This window comes from Erpetoichthys calabaricus, chromosome 3 (assembly GCF_900747795.2).
Source record: "Erpetoichthys calabaricus chromosome 3, fErpCal1.3, whole genome shotgun sequence".
NCBI classification, from domain to species: domain Eukaryota; kingdom Metazoa; phylum Chordata; class Cladistia; order Polypteriformes; family Polypteridae; genus Erpetoichthys; species Erpetoichthys calabaricus.
The window spans coordinates 132,468,001-132,490,446 of record NC_041396.2 but is presented as its reverse complement, the minus strand read 5'-3'; the positions used below and the strand labels follow the sequence as shown (position 1 = coordinate 132,490,446).

The 22,446-nt window shown below is 38.4% G+C and overlaps 1 protein-coding gene across 1 annotated transcript in view; it reads left to right on the top strand.

The window, feature by feature from the left end:
* The window catches only part of LOC127527241 (uncharacterized), a 162,664-nt gene that overhangs the window by 58,734 nt on the left and 81,484 nt on the right, over positions 1-22,446 (top strand). Inside the window, exons 3-5 of the mRNA XM_051925326.1 lie at positions 11,863-11,997; positions 13,542-13,772; positions 20,809-21,440. Coding sequence (XP_051781286.1) covers positions 11,863-11,997; positions 13,542-13,772; positions 20,809-21,440 — 998 coding nt within the window. The remainder of the gene's footprint in view (positions 1-11,862; positions 11,998-13,541; positions 13,773-20,808; positions 21,441-22,446) is intronic.

The window sequence follows — 22,446 nt, the reverse complement described above, 5'->3', positions numbered from 1 at the left end:
ATGTCCTTAAATTTTTTTCTCTGTGGCTCAAATACAGCACTGTACATTATGTTGCTGTTGTGAAGTTGCAAAACAAAAAAGACAGCACAAAAGATGGTATGTGAAACTTTGAAAATGTATCGTGCCATTACGATCGGGAATATGCGACACTTGAATATAAAAGCACCACGAATGTATCTGTATGTCGGCATTTTGGCTTCACCACATCAAACCATTCATCAAACATCGAAGCGCACACATCGATCCCATACGATCCGCATAGAGGCTTTCTGTCACATGTAGATAGTAAACAGAAACTCTGACGCCACATTCCAACGTTTATCACATTGCGACCCCCCCGTCTTTTTGCTTGTACTGCAACTCACACACGCGTCACATTGATTTGAACGCTGGGAACGCGTGGCAGCCATGATGCATGCGCATACACGTTCTGAGCGTGAAGTATAAACGAGCCATTACAGATAAGTAATGTTGTATCCATATTCCAGATACACTTTTTCCCCTACATCTTTGGGATAAGGAGGAAACAAAAGAAATCATTTAAAATACTTGTGGTCTCTAGCAGAAATATAAATTCCACACAGTGATCAAGCTGGAAAGTGGAATTTTATAATGAACATTTTCAGTCTATATAAATAATTGTTGCATTGCCTTCATTTGTCTTGTTGATTCCTGGCTTACCCACTGTCTCTGTGGATTTTGAACATTCTCTCTGTCTGTGAATGTTTTGGTTTTCCACCCCCAGTCAATACACTCATTCAGCCACATCTCACAATGTTCAGGTTAGGGTAATTAGGAGACTAAACTGGTGCTGTATGTGTGAATTTAGACTGGCATTCTGTTGAAAGTATTTATGTCAATAAAAAAGTGTTTTAAATGTTTAGCCTCAAGTGTAATAACAAAGCAACCTCTGACAGACCAAGTCAAGCAGTGAACAATCAAAGTAGAGAGAAAGCATGCTTAAGTAAAAATGATTGAGTGCAGTGGGGGTATTCACATGAAGAAAATATGTGTCAGAACTTTCAGGACATGATATGGTGAATAAAATAAGCAGCACCTATCAGTATTCATAACAGTTGTCAATGTCAGTTAGCTCTTGCTGCTTTGACTTCTTATGTATTAATGGTGATAGCTGATGGACGGCATATTCTGCTTATAGGAGACTTTGTAAACTGGTGGTGTACAGAGCAAAATGTTCAATATTTAAGCTTTCAGAAAAGAAAATTATGTGAATTTTGAAGATACTGTGTTTGAAAATAAATTTTATCCTTTTTCCTACTGCAGCATCACGTGGTTACAACTTCGACTGTGAGTGTAAGTGATTCTTTGAATCTCCACTTTCATGTTCAAGTGATCTAATGTGACTGCAGTCACTGCTGTTTTAAATGCATTGTAGTGACGCATAGGGGTGTACCTCCATTTCAGAGTATACAAAATCACTCAGCAAAGAATGATTAGCATTTGCCAGCAAAGTCCTTCCTTACACATGTCACTTACTTCCTGGCATTTACTGTAGGTGAATTAACTAAAAAACTATCATACTCTGTGTATTACATATATAGATCTTATCAATCTGAACAAAGTTCACCCTGCACACCATTCAGACACTTTTTTCTTTATTCACCTTTTCACATGTTCAATTTAAATTGCTAAAAACATAAAAGAAACATAGAATCAACTGTGTGTGACAAGCTGCTTTATAACCCAAATTGTTTCTTCTATAGCACAGATCGAGAGAAACAAATCCTAATAGTCAACACGAAAAAACATACTGGACATATGAAACCCCAGATGCCAATGTTTAACCACCAACCACTTATTGTACATGATGATGATGAATTAATTTCATTGCCATTGTACAGGTACAATGAAAAGTAGTTATTACATACCCCTTGGGGTCAGAGCACAGGGTCAGCTATTGCACAGTGCCCCTGGAGCAATTGCAGGTTAAAGGCCTTATTTAAGGGCCCAATGGAGTAGCATTCCTTCTATCAGTAATGACATTTGAATAATTAATACGACGACAACAACAATTTATTTATTGTATAGCCCAAGATCACACAAGGAGTGCCACAATGGGCTTTAACAGGCTCCATTTTTTGAAAGATCCCCTACCTTCACTCCCTAAGAAGACAAGAAAAAAAAATCTCAAAAAAGACCCTTGTAGGGAAAAAGAAAGGAAAAAGTCTTGGGAAAGACAATTCAAAGAGACAGAGAGACCCTTCCAAGTAGGTTGGGAGTGCAAAGGATGTGGAAAAATTAGGTAAATACAACATACAAAACAGAACACAAGCAATCTTCTTTATAGAGCTAAATGGCCAATCTAACATTGCCACCTCAGAAATAGAATACAATAGTGCAAACAAGGTGAAATGAAAGAATAGACTATACCACTCACTAAATACAAAACTATCACATATGAGTATACAGATATGTTCAAATGCATCAAAAACAAAGTAGAAACTAATTAAAATAAATAAAAAACAACAACATCTGTCCATCAGTCAATTGTAGAACCACAGCCAGATTGTAGAAAAGTAGTCAGACAAGCCAGACACAGTCAGAGTCCTGGAGATCTCGGCCAGAAAGCCGCACCCCCTAATGACCATTCCACAGCTGAGTCGGTGCTGGACAAGCCAATCTGATTAAACAAAATTCTCCCCAATGACTCCTGTGCTCCTTTATTTGAGGTGACTTTTCTATAAGCAGGCAAATAACTTGGCAGTAGAAGAGTGGCATCAAGTGCCACATGAGAATACCGAGAAGAGAAACAGAATAGGTGAGTGATAATAACAGTTTATGAATATCATATTACTTATATTTTAGTACTAATGACCAACAACAGAAATGCATTAAACACAGCTAATCAACAGCTCTACTCAGGGTATGCTAAACTGAAGTAGTGAGTCTTCAGCCAAAATACAAAAACAGAGACTGAAGAGGCACCTCTAAAAGTAGAAAGCAGACCATTCCACAGTTTAGGGGCCCTGTAACTAAAAGGTCAAACTCCCACTGTTATTTTATTAATCCTTGGAATCATAAGCAGACCGGCATCTTGAGATCTTAATGTGCGCTCTCATTTGTATGTGATGATAAGTTCATATTAGACTGAAGCTGATTGGTGACTACTTTTTTAAGTATTTTTACAGGGAAAGGGTAAATTTGAAACTGGTCTATAATTTTTAAATATACTATATTTGGGTCTAGGTCTGAATTTTTCAGTAATGTTTGATAACTGAAACTTATAGTACAACAGGTACTGCGACATGTAATAATGAGATACTGATAATGCTATTAATGGGTTCTTCAAGAACATCCATTGCGCCTTCTACTAGTTTTGTGGGCGTTGGATCTAAGGAACGAGTAGTAGGTTCATTTTAGAAATTAAAGTTAATACTTCCTGTTCTGTTACAAGATTAAAATTTCTAAAGTGGTGAATGCAATGCAAGACCGGGTTTGCCAAGCTAACATGAGGTTTGCATTGTGATGCTGAGATCTGGGATCTTATATTTCTAATTTTCTCATTAAAGAGGTTCATGAAGTCTGCACTGCTAATGACTGTTTTGCACTGTAGTTCTGAGTTCCTATTTGTTAGTTTAGCCATTGTTCTTAATAGTACATGAGGGTTAATATTGTTGTTATGTATTATTTTGGAATAGTAGTCTGAGAGGACATTAAAAAGAGCTTTTTTTATATTTTTTAACACTCTGTTCATGCAATTCGAAAGACCTGCAGCTTTATTGTTCTCCATCTGTGCTCCAGTTTTCAACACTCTAATTTAGATGCTCTTATTAAACCAGGGCCATTTTTATTTTAAGGGGAGCCATTGCACCAAAGCTTCTCTCAAGGTCTTATTATAATTTGTTAGCTGATCAAAATTATTGTCCATGATTACATTTGATTTACTCAAAATATCTACAAATTTTAAAGCATAGTTACAATCTAGATGTTGCACTGTCTTTGTTTTAATCTGTGAATGTACTGGTAAGAGCAGAACTAAATCAAATATACAGTAATCCCTCCTCCATCGTGGGGGTTGCGTTCCAGAGCCACCCGCGAAATAAGAAAATCCGCAAAGTAGAAACCATATGTTTATATGGTTATTTTTATATTGTCATGCTTGGGTCACAGATTTGCGCAGAAACACAGGAGGTTGTAGAGAGACAGGAACGTTATTCAAACACTGCAAACAAACATTTGTCTCTTTTTCAAAAGTTTAAACTGTGCTCCATGACAAGACAGAGATGACAGTTCAGTCTCACAATTAAAAGAATGCAAACATATCTTCCTCTTCAAAGGAGCAAACAAATCAATAGTGCTGTTTGGCTTTTAAGTATGCGAAGCACCACGGCACAAAGCTGTTGAAGGCGGCAGCTCACACCCCCTCCGTCAGGAGCAGAGAGAGAGAGAAAGAGAGATAGAGAGAGACAGATAAAAAAATCAATACGTGCCCTTCGTGCTTTTAAGTATGCAAAGCACCGTTCAGCATGTCGTTTCAGGAAGCAGCTGCAGCTGCACAAAAGTTAGCCAACGTGAAGATAATCTTTCAGCATTTTTAGACGAGCGTCCGTATCATCTAGGTGTGCGAACAGCCCCCCTGCTCACACCCCCCTACGTCAGCGCAAGAGAGAGAGAGAGAGAAAGTAAGTTGGGTAGCTTCTCCGCCATCTGCCAATAGCGTCCCTTGTATGAAATCAACTGGGCAAACCAACTGAGGAAGCATGTACCAGAAATTAAAAGACCCATTGTCCGCAAAAACCCGCGAAGCAGCGAAAAATCCGCGATATATATTTAAATATGCTTACATATAAAATCCGCGATGGAGTGAAGCCGCGAAAGGCGAAGCGCGATATAGCGAGGGATTACTGTAATTAGGTAGTGATCAGAAATAAAAATTTTATGGAGTAATATTTAAATATTGAATTTCAACTGTGTAAGTTAGAATTAAATCCAATGTGTGGTTATGATTATGAGTTGGACTGTTGACAATTTTAATAAATAAGTAAAATGTTTACTAAAAGTGTCAGTTCCCACTTCAATGTGTACATTAAAATCCCCCATCTTCACTACAAGATCATAATTTATAGCCAAATCTGATAAAAGGCTCTCAGGTTCAGTCATGAACAATGAATATGGCCCTGGTGGTCTGTAGACTAGCACTACAATTGTGCTGGAATCTGTTTTAATATTTAAAGTGAATGCCTCAAAGGATGTGAGGTCACCAAAATTTTTAGAAGTGATTTGCATTTTGTCACAATGAATTATTCCAAGGGTTCCTCCTCGACCAGAATCTCTAGATTTATGAAGGAATGTGTATTCATCTGATGATGCCTCAGCTAGGGGAACAGTGTCAGATTTACTCAGCCAGGTTTCTGTGAGAAGACACAGATCAGATTTTGTACTTAACATAACATAATTTACTAAAACAGCTTTACTGCCAAGAGTTCGAATGTTTAATAAGCAGCATTTAAAACTGTATAGATGTTTCTGAACTGATGATATATTTTTTTGTTTTAATTTGAATTATGTTACTATTGGTAACTTTTGGTTATTGCTAAGCTATCGGTTACTTCTCTCTGAGAAGTCGGCTTTTACTCCAGTTAAATTTTATTGACAGATTTGATTAGTTTATCGGCTGTTCTTTTCTGGTGTTTCTAAAACACTATGTGTGTATGTGAGACAATTGATAGAGAATGTGAGCTTGCTGCTGTGGAGCCTTTGTGTCATGCTAGCAGACATTCTAGAAGTGCATTGTGGTCCATGTGACCTTCCAGTGCTTAGCAGAACTCACCAAAAATAAGATAAACATAAAAAATGAGTGGCGCAGTGGTAGATCTGTTTCCTCACAATAACCAGGGCTTGTTTCCCAGGTCCTCCCTGCATGATGTTTGCATGTTCTCCCTTTGACTAGTTGGGTTTCTGGTTGTCTCTCACTGTCCAAAGACATGCAGGTTAGGTGAATTGCTGAGACTAAATTGGCCTGTGCGTGTGTATGTGTGTGTGTGTGTAATGTATGTGCCCATCCAGGGTTTGTTCCTGCCTTGCACACATTAATAGTTGGGGTAGGCTCTGGCCCTTACTGGATTAAGTTGGTTAGAAAATGAAATGACATTAAATATGCTTATTTTGAGGTGCAGTAATTTGACATTTAATAAATTCAGATTTTCCTACAAACATTTACACACTTCTGATCCTTTATATAAAATGTTTACTCAATTTCTTGGATATTAACATCTCTAGTTGACAGCTGGCTCCTGCTCTGTGCCTGAATAGGTTCCATATCCTTGCAAATTTACAATGGAAAAATAAACAGATTTGGAATTACACGGATGAATGGACAAGTTACTTAGTCATTCTGCAAGATTAGAAATGTTTTTTTGATCAGAATTGCAGAAAAAATATAGAAGCAGAAATTAAGTATGAGAACTTATGCCTATTTTTATTTGTGCCATTTTGAATTTTTTTGCATTCTAGAAAGAAAAAAATATAATTAAAGTTGATAATATGAAATTCTAAATCAGGAATGCACTTTATGAGGAGAAATCTGAATTTCATTATATAAGAGGTTGCATAATCTAAGCAATTCAAATGTAATGATACCCTACAAAAATTAATAATCAAAACAAAACATTTAAGCATCACATCAGGAACAAGTGAGATTAATTTGTAAGGAAGCAAAAATATGCAAACTTTACATGAAACATAATTCCAGAATTAACATAATCACAGTGTCTTAACTGTTGGCATGAGCTGATTTACTGAATATGTAAAAACAAATGAAAAAATATTTATTCTTCAGAGAAATACATTTCCTAAAATATATTCACAAAACAGCCAATCAAAATATTGATCAGACGAATTAGTCAGTCATTAAAATGATACTCAAACACCTTAAATTAATTATTCACTTTTCTTTTTTCTTAGGGAGATTGCATTTTCAAAACATTAATTGTATAGGGAGGGGGACATATATAAACTAAAGTAGATAAAAATGTGTCAAACAAAACCAGCCAAATGAATAAAAAGACCAAATTAAGAATGATAATGTAGTGCAAAGTGCTAAAGAGTAATTTGTAATATTGCCACAAATGAAGAAAAGAAAGGTGCACTGAAATTTTACTCAAGTTAAAAATGTCTACAAACATTATATAATATTGAATACGTTAGCTTTTAGCATTGTGTTAACAGTAAATATTAACCCATACAAAAAAAACAACATGATCACACTAGTCTGGCAACAATGAGCTGTTCAAATAAAGAGTAATAAGTAATGTGATAAATAGATGAAATGGGTGGATGACAGAGGATGAGAGCGCTCCTGAAGTGGTTTGCCAAATATGAAACGTTTGCCCTTCTAAATGTGTTCAGCTTATCCGGCCCATTAACAGATCTGCATATGGTACAGGTTTGGGTTCACTAATATCAGAGCTTGATAGGTATTATGCCTTGTCAAATATTAGAGACAAAGAGAGTGTGAACCTTCAACTTTCTAGTTTGAGACAGAGAAAGAGAGAAAAGAACAGATGGAGGGAAAAATATTTAAAAGCATTCTGTCAACTGATTATTTTCATAATTTCAGGTATCATCAGTAATGAAGATGAAACTAAGAATAAACTAAAACATAAAAATGATGAAACATGAATATATTTTAATCCTGTTATACCTTTTCACCATGCAATATTATCTTATTAAGGAGCTAGGTGTGAACATTATGGCCCTCTCTTATTTCTGAAAAAGTTTCAGCTTATTATTTTATTATTGTTTCATTCTTTTTATTTTCTACCCTCTGAAATGTAACTTTGTTAACTTGCTTTAGGTATTTGCCTACAAAACATGTAGTTAATTCAAGTGATTTGTATGCCCTTAAATTCAGAGGATATGTCTTCCTTAAATATCTGACACCTTGCCACCATTTTGCCACTTTGCTGGCTCCATTTAATCTAACTTACCCAGTTTAAAGATGCTGATATAAAAATTTCTATTTTGCTGAATTTGTGCCAGTGTAAGGTTTTGTCTACAGTAGACTCTGAGGGCAGATAAAGAGGCATTAGTTAGAGGAATCTGTGAGCAAGTGACACACCAACTGTGGTCTAGTGACTCACATCCTGCTTACAGAGGAATCGAAGTATTACGCACATCCGAATCTGTTCCTCGGAGAGTCGCAGTCAGGGCGGCTGATGGAACAGTCCTTACGGATGACACTGCAGTTGTGACCTGCTGGGCTGGCTACTTTGAGCAGTTGTTCAAAGCTGATCCTCCCGCTAGGACATTGGATATCTCTGAGTCCACAGTTCTTGAGGCTGATCCTCCCATTAGCTGTGAACCACCCAGTCTCACTGAGATTGCACAGGTGGTGAAGCAGCTGAGCAGAGGAAAGGCTGCAGGGATCTGTGGTATCCGGGGTGAACTTCTCCAGGCTGGTGGTAAGGCTTTCTTCCTGGCATTGCAAGCAATCTTTGCTTCCATTTGGGAGACCGGCATCATCCAAACTGACTGGAAAATGTGACTTGTTGTCCCTATCTGGAAAGAGAAGGGTGATCACCTGGATTGCAGCAACTACAGGGGGATAACACTGCTGTCACTGCCGTGTAAGGTCCTTGCTAGGATCGTCCTCAATAGGATCCATGATCACTTGCTCACCTACCAGCGACCGGAACAGTCTGGTTTTACGCCTAAGAAGTCTACCGTCGACCGCATTCTGGCACTGAGGGTTCTCATGGAGCACAAACGCGAATATTGGCAGAGTTTCTTTGCAGCCTTTGTCAATTTTCGTAAAGCGTTTGACTCAGTTGATCGAGCTGCCCTGTGGGACATCCTGAGGGTTTGCGGGATCCCTTTGAGGTTGCTGGATATCATGGCTATATCATATCATACACTGGTACTGTGAGTGCTGTGCAGTGTGGAGGCAGAACCTCTGTGTTTTTCCTAGTTGATTCTGGGGTTCATCAGGGGTGTGTTCTTGCTCTGACTCTGTTCAATGCTTGTATGGACTGGGTGTTGGGCAAGGTCGTGGGGTCCAGCGGCTGTGTGGCATCTGTTGGTGAAGAAAGATTCATGGATCTTGACTTTTCTGACGATGCTGTGATCTTCACGGAGTCAATGGAGGCTCTGATCGGGGCACTCGAGAGACTGAGCGAGGAGTCTGAATGTGTGGGCTTGTGAGTGTCCTGGATAAAAACCAAGATCCAGGCCTTTAATGACCTCTTGGGCGTAGTTCTTGATTTTTCTTTTTTCAGACCTGAAAAATATTTTGTTGTATCATTTTATCAAATCACCTATGACAGGGGTGTCCAACTCTGATTCTGGAGGGCTGCAGTGGGCTGCAGGTTCTCATTCTCACATTTAACCTTTTATTCTAGCCATAAATTAGTGACCAGTTTTTGCTGATAATTAACTTCTTTTGCCTTAATTGTAATTGACTAGCTACTTAAGGCAAGCAGCCAAAGAATAATGAGATACAAAACAAACTAACACATGACCAGCTAATCTGTGCCCATCATACAATATTTGAAAATAAAGGAAGGTAAGAGTCTAATTAATGTTTATCTGCTCAGGTCCACATAATATTTTGATGGTGCTGTTAGAAAAAGAATATCAGAATTTTGGAAATGTCTGCTATAGCAGAATGAGAGCACCAACAAGACATTAACAACAAGAATTGACTTCTAATTAAGAAACTGGTTGGAGTGAAATTGGTTGGAGTTTGAGGTCCTGAATTAGACAGTCCTCTTTTGACTCCATTCACATCTCATTTTTGTGTGGCTGCCATTTAAGGTGAAAAAAAGAAATTGAGAGGACTGAGTGTTAAAAAAACAAGAGGATTAAAACAAAGGGAAAACAAGTCAATTAACAGCACAAACTAGTCCCTGATTAAGAAAGTGACAGAAAGGAAAACCTGCAGCCACTGTAGCTCTCCAGGATCAGAGTTGGGAACCCCTGGTTATGTTTCAGTCTATGTGCTGTAAGAAAGGTGCTATATTGCATCCAACCTGACACAGATTTGACACAGGAGGCACATATAAAATAAAGAATCTTTTTATTTTCTTCAGCTGGAGGGCATGTCTTCCCCGTAATCCACCCAGCCACAACACAGTCCCAAGTACAGCACTCAAAGTACCATAAGCAAAACACTTTCTCTTCCTCCACCACTCCTCCCTTGCAACCTCGTCCTCCTTCTCCTGATTCTGGCCCCTGAGTGGTGGTCACTAGCTCCTGCTGCAGCACCTCCTGGCGGTGCCTGCGGAACCCAACAGGGGTGCACAGAACTCCAACCCCCATGAAGCCCTGGAGGAGTCTGAGGCACCGCTGCAACCCAGGGAGGCTGCCATCTAGCATCCAGGGGGAGATACTGGGTTTCCCACCCTTGCCCCCCGGTATATGTGGTGAAGGGGCGTCCCGGCCAGGCATGGGCCCCGGCTATCCGTCACAGTGCCTTGTGTTTTATGGGACGTTCCCTGAGTGGCTGGGCCCATCACCACAAGGAACTGCCCTCAGCCCTATAAAGGTATGGCTAGTTTTAATGTGCTTGGGAGTGGTAAGTTTCTTGGTTTTGTGAATTACTGGATTTTTGACCTCTGTGCTCTGGATTTCATATTGGGCCTTTGTTCACTTTGGATTGCCTTTGTTTTTGCTTTTTTGTGCTCCATTGAGTTTCACTGTTTAGCAGAGACTTTTTTTAAATACATCTTTTATTTATAAAGATACTCATTGTCCTCTATGATAGTAGCTGCGGTATAAACAATCCAGCTTCCTGGTTATGCTAATAGAAATCAGACAAAGAGACACTGGCTTTTAAGATTTCATTTAAAGCAAATACTTAATTACATCAAAACAAATACCAGCAAATCTAAGCAATGCAAGTAATTATACAACCTGGGTTAATTCCTTATATCAGCAAGACAGGTAGTCCTTTTCCTTAGTTACAAATCAGATACTGTATTGGCTGGAGACTGAGTTCTTTTTCAAATGTCCATCACATAAAAACAGAGCTATATTTAAGTGACCTTTTTAGTTTTACAAAGCAGCAGAGGCAAAGGCTCCTCACAAATGTCAATTTTTGCAACTCAGATGAGCTGTTTACAGAAATGTAAAAAAAAAAAAAAAACAGCAACTGAACTGACATAAAGCTTCATTTTTGCAACAATCAACAGATGAGAGAACTCTTTAAAAAGTCTAATAAATGTCAGCTGCTTTTCCCCCTCGGCTTTCTCAAAACCCGCAGAAAATGTTACTAAATCATTATCACAAGCTTAAGGTTATTTTCCCACAAGAGAGAAAAACTACACTTTCTAACTAAGCAAAATGCTCTGAATCCTGTTTTGCCCTTTTACCTTTCCTAGAACACACAACACTCTTGTTCAGCTTGACAACACTTTCAGGCTTATGGCCTATCACATGAAATCTACCAACAGAACTATCTCCCATGCATATATCAAATTCAAGAAGATATCTGAGAAGCTTACTCCATAGATTTAATGATATTGTGTTTATTTTTTGTTTTTTTATTCTTGATAGTCTCTTATACTCAACAGTTAAAGAAGTATAGAAAAAAAGTTTAAGGAAGAACATTTATCATCCATTACCTATAGCCAGTTGTGATACTGTTAAATTTGTTCAATAGTTGTTTAAATGAAACAAAATATACAGAGTAACTTTCAGATTTAAATATAGACAGTCTATAAAGTGAATGAAGGGTGTTGATCATAACTACACTTGTTGAACTTGATAAAATTTAGATAATACTCTGACTATACTATCATATTTATAGTATGTTAATACCTAAAAATCTTCACATTCTTATGTGACCTGAAGCAAACACATTTAATTGTATTTGTAATGTATATCTTTTGTTTCTGGTCTCAGGTGCATTTAAAGCTCCTGTAGCAGTGTACTGTGGAAGTGTACCTCATGTCAGGTCTGTGTACCGGACACAACGGAATGGAAGCATTGACTCAAACCTTAATCTCTACGCCAATGGCTGGAGTGAAAAGGACAAAGGTAAAATATGATGATATCTGAAAAACCAGTTGGAACATTTCTTACAAATGGTATTTCATGCTGTTGCCCAAAAAAATTTAAATTATTAGGCCAGTACAGTGCAAGTCCTGTATGATGTTGGACTTTCTGGAAGCTGTCTTTGTCAATATCTGCTTTCAGGATTCTTACATCTGCTGGACTGAGGCATGATTGACATATTAATAATTATGTATAGAATTAGTAAAGTGGCGGCACGGTGGCGCAGTGGGTAGCGCTGCTGCCTCGCAGTTGGGTGATCTGGGGACCTGGGTTCGCTTCCTGGGTCCTCCCTGCGTGGAGTTTGCATGTTCTCCCCGTGTCTGCATGGGTTTCCTCCGGGCGCTCCGGTTTCCTCCCACAGTCCAAAGACATGCAGGTTAGGTGGATTGGCGATTCTAAATTGGCCCTAGTGTGTGCTTGGTGTGTGGGTGTGTTTGTGTGTGTCCTGCGGTGGGTTGGCACCCTGCCCAGGATTGTTTCCTGCCTTGTGCCCTGTGTTGGCTGGGATTGGCTCCAGCAGACCCCCGTGACCCTGTGTTCAGATTCAGCGGGTTAGAAAATGGATGGATGGATTAGTAAAGTGATTCCCATTTGTTACTTTAAAATAAATTCTGCAACAAGAAAATAGGAACATGGTTGGCACCTTGAAAAGAGCAAATTCTGCACAAATGTTAGAAAGTTTTTCTTTGTGCAAAGAACCATTGACGCATGGAAAAAAATGACTTAGTTGTGTGGAACTGATAAGGACTTTAGGGACCTTCAAATCTCAAGTTAATGTTATTTTACACAATCATGGTGAATATGATAGATGAACTTGTTGGGCTGAATGGCCTGTTCTCATTACCAGTTTTCTAATGTTTTAATGTTCTAATGCACATTTGCAAAACTTTTTCAACTTAAGTATTGTGATGCCAGTACTTAAATAATGAAAATGGATCAGAAAGAAATGACAGATTATTTAAGCTTTCCTGCATTGTCAATATCAATACCTATATTATATGTGCATACCAGACTTTCAACTAGTAAAAGTAGATTAAGACCACTGAGTGAAAGGAAGCAAAGCTGATAGAGTAAAGCATATGACATGAATTATTGTGGCCTCTGCATTTATGTCATTCATATTGTTAAACAAGAAGATCACCTCAGCATTTCTTTAAATTTTTGAATCATATTTTGAACAAGTTAATTCTAATTCAGAGTCCCTGAAGGCCACATCCTACCCCAGAACCAAGAGGACTCATATGCAGATACATTACATTCCATTACAAAGAGTGAAGAGTCATTACTTCACATATTTGGGATGTACCGAAGTAGCCACAGAAAAGCCATTGTTGTCACTGGGAGAGCAGGCAAATTCCACAAGGCAGTTTTAACCCATAACTCTGGAAATGTTAGGCATTAGTGGTAACCACTAATGAGTGGGTGGTGCAATCCGTGTGGTTTATATAACATGATTCATTACATAAAAAAAATTATACATATATATATCTGTATGTGTGTAACTGTTTTGTCTGACCTTCTTACAGAATCGTTTCTCCCCCAAATGCAATTTTCTGTATCTGGTGTGTGCAATGGACATTCAGAGAACCTTTGTATTGACAAGAAATCCAATAAAAGACGATTGTCTCTAATTCCAATTCCTGTGGACCCCCGGCTCAGAAGGCCATTGTCTCAGCCTGATTCAAGAGATGTTCAAAAGGAAATTGAGAGGCTGGAGTCAGAGAACAGGGATTTAAGAACCATGGTCAAGAAAAAGGGTACTTTTGAGCTGTACACTTATCTTTAACTTTTCTTTTGGCTTTTGTTTTTTTGTATTTTTTTTTACATTGTATAAATAAATAATTTGTTCAGTTGCAGTTCTGTACTGCATGCGTAGGGTAGCAATAGTTATACCTAATTTGCGCAGGCAGATACATTCATTTAGCAGGAAACAAAAATTCCAGACAACAACATCCCTAGAGAAAATAAAACTCTGGAGGTTCCATGGTCAGCTATACCAAAGAAAGTTAAAGAGAAAGTCAGACACAATCCTAGTCCTGGAAACCTCGACCAACTGGCTGCACATAGCCTCCTGGGCATTCTACAACTCAGTCAATGCTGGGCTGTTTATTCTAAAACAGGGCCTTTCCAACCATTGATTCCTGGGCTCACAGTATCTGAGGTGTCTTTTCCATGGGCAAGAAAACAGCTTGGCACAGCAGTATACCAAGAAGAGAAACAGAACTGAGATGGGTTAGTAATGGTTCATAATTATTGTAATGACCATATTTTTGTACAAATGACTAACGAACAGAGATGCAATATGCAGAGCTGTTCTAGTCAGGGTATGCTAGACTAAATTAATTAGTCTTCAGCCTGGATTTAAAAGCAGAGACTGACAGAACATGTCTTATATAAGCGGACAAATCATTCCACAGCTTTGGGGCCCCAGAGCTAAAGTCTTAACATTCATTTAAGGTTTTATATATAAGAAAGATGATTCTGAAACCAGCTTTAAGCTTAACTGGGAGCCAGTGTTAGGACTTTAGAAAAGGAGTTATGTGATTGTGCTTTCTAGTTCTTGTAATGACTTTTGCAGCAGCATTTTGAAATTACTGAAAGCTAAATAAAGAATGATTTGAACAGTAACACATTGCAATAGTCAATCCTACTAGAAATAAGTACATTAATTAATTTTCAGTATTCTTCATATTTAGAAAATGTCTTAATTTTCTTACATTTTTAAGATGTAAAATACATGTTTTAAATAGTTTTGTAATGTGTGTTTTAAAAGACATGCTAGTTTCAAAAGCTCCATTGGGCCCTTGAGCAAGGCCCTTAACCTGCAATTGCTTTGCAGGGCTGGATGCAGATTAATATCATACCCAGGATGAAGCAGTTCCTCCAATTTACAGGGAAAACTTAAGGGTTGGTGGCAGAACTGGCATTCCAGCCACCGTAAAAAAAACCTCACACAGTTCCATTGTGGTGCTGAAGTGTCACCCACTGCACCTAGGTCCCAATCCAGGTGGTTCATTGTGTGGTGGGTGTGTGGCAACGCGTTATCAGCGCATGCTGTCAACCTCTCTTTCTCTGTCTCATTTCAAGGAGAATATCTAAGTTATGTGTTGTTTCAGTACAACTAATGGTTAGTCATTATGAATAAAAAAGTGGCAGAATGTTGCTGCGGTCTGCATCATTCCCTCCCAATAACTGTTTTTCCACACTCAGAGACAAGGGGGGTATTTTTCGTACATGGATTAGTCGTTTAGCCGGATGTAATTGTCGACGATTTGGCCTGATCCTGGATCTGTCGGTTTTTCGAAACTCTTTCTGGAAGTGTTGTCATAGCAACACATCCTAATACTCAAACCTGCTCGGAGCAGGTTTGTTCTACGTAAACAAGGATTAGTTTACACACATAATCAGTGACGGTGTGTGGAAGTCATCCAGTCATGGCTTCGCTGTTCATGAATGAGTGACCAATTGATATCAGTGCGCAAATTATACGAAGAGAATGTCATATAGAGAGGGTTTTGCGTGATCTGCAAGATCCATTATTGCTCCCGGAGGAAATTCTTTTCGAAAGATACCGCTTTAGCCGAGGGGGAATATTGTATCTCAAATATTTATTAGCACCTTATATTCGAAGTCATACTAGGTGAAGTCGGGCTCTCACAACCACACAGACAGTATGCATTGCTTTGAGTGTTTTTTGCAAGCGGCACTTTTTATATACTGTAGGTGATATGGAAAATCTAACTAAAAGTGCAGTTTGCCAGGCAATTCATAAAGTCTGTTTGGCTCTGAAATATTTCATTCGGGTTTTCATAGTGTTTCCTGGACACTTGCGTGTGCAGACAATAAAAGAGGCGTTTCATGCCATTGCAGGTAGGTAATACACAGGCTAAAAAACCCACAGTTCCATGAAGAATGTCAACCAGCCTAACATTCTCATTACCAGGATTTCCAAATGTGATTGGGGCACATGGGACTGATCGGAGTGGAGTTTGATCAAACATTATTTGGAAAATGTACCTCCCCTCCTGATGAATAATCAGACACAGTGTCTTCATCAAATGTTTGACCTTCGTCAATATCTCGTTGGTCAGACACAGGTTCAAGGGATATGACATTCCCTGCAACTGACCCAACAAAAAAGAGGGCTATATGGAACATACCTATGGCACACATGGAGGACAAATATATGCAATGACCATCCTTTACCTGAAATGAAGTGACCACTGCATCCTGCCACTGGTTCTGAGAAGGAGCTTCCCCCTGGAATGACCTCAAAAACAGGGCGATGGGCATTTTGCTGGAAAGCCAACTCTTCTGCAGGGGTTAGGTCTGGACTGTGTGGACCTCCACCTGTTTTTTGCTTGTCTGCCTTCTTATTAGCTTTAAAATTAATGTTTTTTATATTATATATGATTATTTATGTCAACAATTCTTTAGTTATATATCAATATTTACCAGTTTGAAGTATATTCTTGTACTTCACTTTAACCTGTTCCCATGTTCTCCTTGTGCTCATGTTTGATCTGGCATTGTGACATATTAAAGAATAATTAATCTGACACATAGGAAATGAAACACTGCATTCAGTAAGTACAATGCACACTACTTAGCGTTTAATTTGTCCGTCACTTTTTGCCAGCCGTCTTTTCTGGTTTGGGCTGCTTTTGCAGTGTTACCCCTTGTGCATATTAAATCTTGAAATTCTTCATGTCCTTCGAATAAAAGGTCTTGTGCCGCGTGTGTGAAAAAAAATGCGCCGTTCTTTTGTCATTTTGTTACAGCCTATCAAAGACTTGCTGATCATGTTTTCTAGACTCAATATATATGGGTTTTTCACTCAGCGCGGGCGCGCACATTCATCTCATTTGATTAGATCCATCTAGACTAATCTAATACCGACCTATCCCGAATGAGTGTCACCGGCATTAACTTATCCAAGATGAGGCACCTGATCTCGGATGATTTAAGCGACGTACGAAAAATACCCCCAAGTAGTTCTCATTGATCCACTGTTTTAATTCACTGACACATTTAAGAACACCATCAGAGAAACTTTGTTTGGTCTAAAAGAAAGGTATAGCACACAAATGAAAAATAATGTAATGTTTTCTAATTATATTTCCGAATGGAAGCATGAAAAGTGAGAATATTAAAGGTTGAGTGCTGAGCGACACTATATATAATTGATTTCATAAATATAAACGAAACCACGCGAGCAGAGTGCCTGAGAGCCCAATGTAATTTTCCAGCCTATGTAATAATATAGAATGGCCAATTGTGTCAAACGCTGCTCTTAAATTTAACAACATGAATACCTCTGAATTTCCTTTATCAGAAGATATTATATGATGTGAGTTGCCTTTCCTGGTACTAATTCCAGCCATATTGCAACTTTCTTTCTTACATGCCATCTTTTTCTTCATTCATTCGTTCAAGACTGAAATACAACTTGCTTCTTGCTAACCCTCAGTCTGTAACCAGTATAAAAATTCCAATAAACCGGTAATAGGTTTATAATCCCTATAATTTAGTAGAGGTATTTCTCTGTCTTTCACCAGCTCTCTATTTTAATCTCTCCCTCCTCACTATTTAACTGCATGTTTCTATATCTGTTTCTTTCTTTCACTCACACTCTACATTTTCACCTCCTCTTTATCATTATTGTAGTTTCACTGCTGAGTATATATTGTATTCTATTGTTCAGGATGTCCCACAGTTTTCAGTGCATTTGAAAACCTTCCTTGGATTCTTCTGGGATAAGACCACAAAGTCAAAATTTTTATCATTATTAATTTTTTACCTTTGCTCTGTTAAACTTTACATTTCCTCAGTATCTTTCTAATAATATATTATACCCACTTTAAGCATTCAGTTTTGTGCTGTTGTGCATTTTTTGTCATTTTTTTAACCTGATACACATTTAACTGTTGTAGGACAAATTAGGCATAGTAATATTGGGTTCTTCTTTCAGTGAACTTTCTTCACTAGAACAACAGACTCGAAAAGTACTCACTAACTCTCTATATGGTGAGGTTCTTTCTTTGGCCCCTCTCAGGCCCTACCACCTCTGCCTCAGCAAGCCCATCCATTTTTCATGACTGTTGCATTTTCTTCACAGTACAGGTGCTGGTCATAAAATTATAATATCATGACAAAGTTGATTTATTTCAGTAATTCCATTCAAAAAGTGAAACTTGTATATTAGATTCATTCATTACACACAGACTGATGTTTAATCAAATGTTTATTTCTTTTAATGTTGATGATTATAACTGACAACTAATGAAAGTCCCAAATTCAGTATCTCAGAAAATTAGAATATTGTGAAAAGGTTCAATATTGAAGACACCTGGTGCCACACTCTAATCAGCTAATTAACTCAAAACACCTGCAAAAGCCTTTAAATGGTCTCTCAGTCTAGTTCTGTAGGCTACACAATCATGGGGAAGACTGCTGACTTGACAGTTGTCCAAAAGACGACCATTGACACCTTGCACAAGGAGGGCAAGACACAAAAGGTCATTGCTAAAGAGGCTGGCTGTTCACAGAGCTCTGTGTCCAAGCACATTAATAGAGAGGCGAAGGGAAGGAAAAGATGTGGTAGAAAAAAGTGTACAAGCAATAGGGATAACCGCACCCTGGAGAGGATTGTGAAACAAAACCCATTCAAAAATGTGGGGGAGATTCACAAAGAGTGGACTGCAGCTGGAGTCAGTGCTTCAAGAACCACCACCACACACAGACGTATGCAAGACATGGGTTTCAGCTGTTGCATTCCTTGTGTCAAGCCACTCTTGAACAAGAGACAGAGTCAGAGCGTCTCGCCTTTGGACTGCTTCTGAGTGGTCCAAAGTTATGTTCTCTGATGAAAGTAAAATTTGCATTTCCTTTGGAAATCAAGGTCCCAGAGTCTGGAGGAAGAGAGGAGAGGCACAGAATCCACGTTGCTTGAGGTCCAGTGTAAAGTTTCCACAGTCAGTGATGGTTTGGGGTGCCATGTCATCTGCTGGTGTTGGTCCATTGTATTTTCTGAGGTCCAAGGTCAACGCAGCCATCTACGAGGAAGTTTTAGAGCACTTCATGCTTCTTGCTGCTGACGAACTTTATGGAGATGCAGATTTCATTTTCCAACAGGACCTGGCACCTGCACACAGTGCCAAAGCTACCAGTACCTGGTTTAAGGACCATGGTATCCCTGTTCTTGATTGGCCAGCAAACTCGCCTGACCTTAACCCCATAGAAAATCTATGGGGTATTGTGAAGAGGAACATGCAATACGCCAGACCCAACAATTCAGAAGAGCTGAAGGCCACTATCAGAGCAACATGGGCTCTCATAACATCTGAGCAGTGCCACAGACTGATCGACTCCATGCCACGCCGCATTGCTGCAGTAATCCAGGCCAAAGGAGCCCCAACTAAATATTGAGTGCTGTACATGCTCATACTTTTCATGTTCATACCTTTCAGTTGGCCAACATTTCTAAAAATCCTTTTTTTTGCATTGGTCTTAATTGATATTCTAATTTTCCAAGATACTGAATTTGGGAATTTCATTAGTTGTCAGTTATAATCATCAACTTTAAAAGAAATAAACATTTGAAATACATCAGTCTGTGTGTAATGAATGAATCTAATATACAAGTTTAACTTTTTGAATGGAATTACTGAAATAACTCAACTTTGTCATGATATTCTAATTTTATGACCAGCACCTGTAGTAGGAGCAAGGCAGGACCTCATTATGGATGTTTAAAACATCTTTTTTTCCTTCAAGATGTTTCGTATCTACTTTATTGAACTGCATTCATGTACATAGCGGAATTATTATTTTTTTTTTTTTCAAATTTGGCTTCTGAGTTTGAGAGTTAATCTGCACTATACAATGTTACTAGCCATTCCCCGCAGCTTTGCCCGTGTATTAGCGAAACAGGACAGTGAGGGGGGCCCCACCCAGCTCTCTACTCCTGACTTCACTCTTCCCCCTCCCCTTGGCCTCCAGCCTCTGTCTTTGATTAGCGCAAATATATCGCTCCTGCAAGCAAACTATGATTCTTAGCACAATGAGAGAAGTTGCAAAATCAACTGGAATGTTCAAGCAAATTATAAAAAAAAAAAGATCTAAATCTGTTGAGTAGTTCTCTCGTTTGCTAACTAATCGGAGTTAAAGTTACGCCCAGAGGCAGATGCGTGAGTGAGGGGGGCCCTGCCCCCCTCTCCACAGCCTGATGAGTCTCTCTTAGGTTTGTGCTAATAAATCGGTACTGCATGATACTGTATGATACTTAGCGTGATGAGAAAGTCGCAAAATCAACGGAATGTGTAAGTAAATTATAGAAAAAAACCTGATCTAAATCTGTTAAGTAGTTCTCTCGTGAAAAGCGGACAGACATACAAATGGGTCTAAAAAACTATAAGAAATTTTGTGCTTGGGCCACAAAATTTTTAAAACCGTTTCTTAGCGAGCACCTATGGGCCAAGGGTAACCTACATTCCAAATTTCAAGTCCCAAGTCCTCATGGTCCGGGAGATTTTGTGATGAGTGAGTCAGTGGTATTTGGTTTGTATACAGTATATATAGATTACAAGTTTAATTATTTTTTCTTGGGTAATATATGGTGTATTTAATTCTTTTGATGATTAAGCAGTTATTCTGCATTTGACTACTATTTTTATTTTTGAACAATTCAGATGTAATAGTGGGTAGAGTGTGTGGAACATTTTTTGTGATTGTTGCTTAACATATTTATTATTAACTTTTGGATTGATACTGAATTTATTTGCTCATTTACAGAACCAAAGCTAAAATCTAAGGATATCCCTTCTACTGGACATCAGACAAAGTCTGCTCAACTTAGTGAAATCAGACTGAAGACAAATCACACAGCTCAACGAGTATCAAAAATAAATGAGTCAACAGAAAACAAGTCAAGAACCCTTCCACAGATTCAACTGAATTCTAAACCAATTGAGCTGGACAAGGAGGATTCTAAAGCCACTTTCCCAAAACAAACGGGTACCAAAATAATGCATGGCAGTCATATAATTTCAAAAAGCATATCTTCTACAGAAATCACTACTAAATATCTCCAGCCAATGGAAATTAGCTCTAAATCCTTAAAATCCAGCTTACCTAACTCAAAAATATTTAAGTCCAATTTGCCCATTTTAAAACCCATCCAGTCTACAGAATTTAACTCACCATCAATTCACTCTTGTGAAAATGGCCCAAAAGCTTTTCATCACAATGGTTCAGGGACCAAACCTTGTGTGCCAAGTAAAAATGACTTAGGACCTGTTTCCACAATCAGACACAGCCATGATGATGGAATTTCATCTGAGGAAGTAGTAAGTTATTCAGGTGGACACAAACTTAAGAACAAAGATTCAGAGAAAAACACCAATCCTGAGGATATGCATGACGAGGTGAGACAGGCAGAAGCTCTGCATTGTAACTGGGTTGCTTAGAACACCACAATTCAGACCATAATACTGACAAACTAATATTACACAGTGCTGCTGTCACATAGCTTCAGGTGTCTGGGTTTGATTGCCAGTCTGCTGAATTTCTATGTTCTCTTTTAGACCATATGGGTTTTTATCAGGTACTATGGCTTTCCCTAAAATTCCAAAAAGACCTGCTGGTTGGGTTGATAGATTATTCTAAAGTGTCTTTAAGTCTCATCTAATGTTGATTGCTGCTTTATACCAAATGCAGCTGAGCCACTTCTGAATAATCAGTATGAATGATAAAGTGGAGCAGTATTATCCACATGTTACGGAGTCTTTGGTTCAGATTCTCATGGCTGGCTGGGTTTCCTCCAAATATCCTGAATTTGTCCAAATACTGCCTAATTGTGACTCTTAATTCTCCCAGTGCTAGTGTTTCCTGTGATAAACATACTTCCGGTGTACAGGGTTGCTAGTTTGTACCTATGACTGCTGGGAAATGCTGCAGCTCATCTAACCCTAAAGGTTCAGACAATGGATAAATGCTTTTATTGGACTAACATTGCTAATAATTATATTTATGGTGTTTACCATTCATCAATTATAGTAAACAATAGTATTTCTTGTTCAAAATTTGTCCCGTAAGTAGTTTGCTTTGTTAGTACTTCAAACGAGTATTAAACAATAAGTAACTCATGAAATTATGGCTACTATTGATAAAATAGACTGCTTCAACTTCTGAAGTTCTAGGAATATATTTCAATTGCTTTATGATATGAAATGCTAACAACAGCAGAGCATGTATGTCACTAAATTGCACTAGAAGACTACTTCAGAATGGCTTTTTTCTTAAACTTGGCAGGTCCACCAATTTTGATAGGCTTAAACCAGCAGGGGCCCCACCAGCAGTCAAAGTGCTGTAAGCCCATTACAATTCCATTTAAAAAACCTGAATTACTTATAGATATTTGTCTACTATACA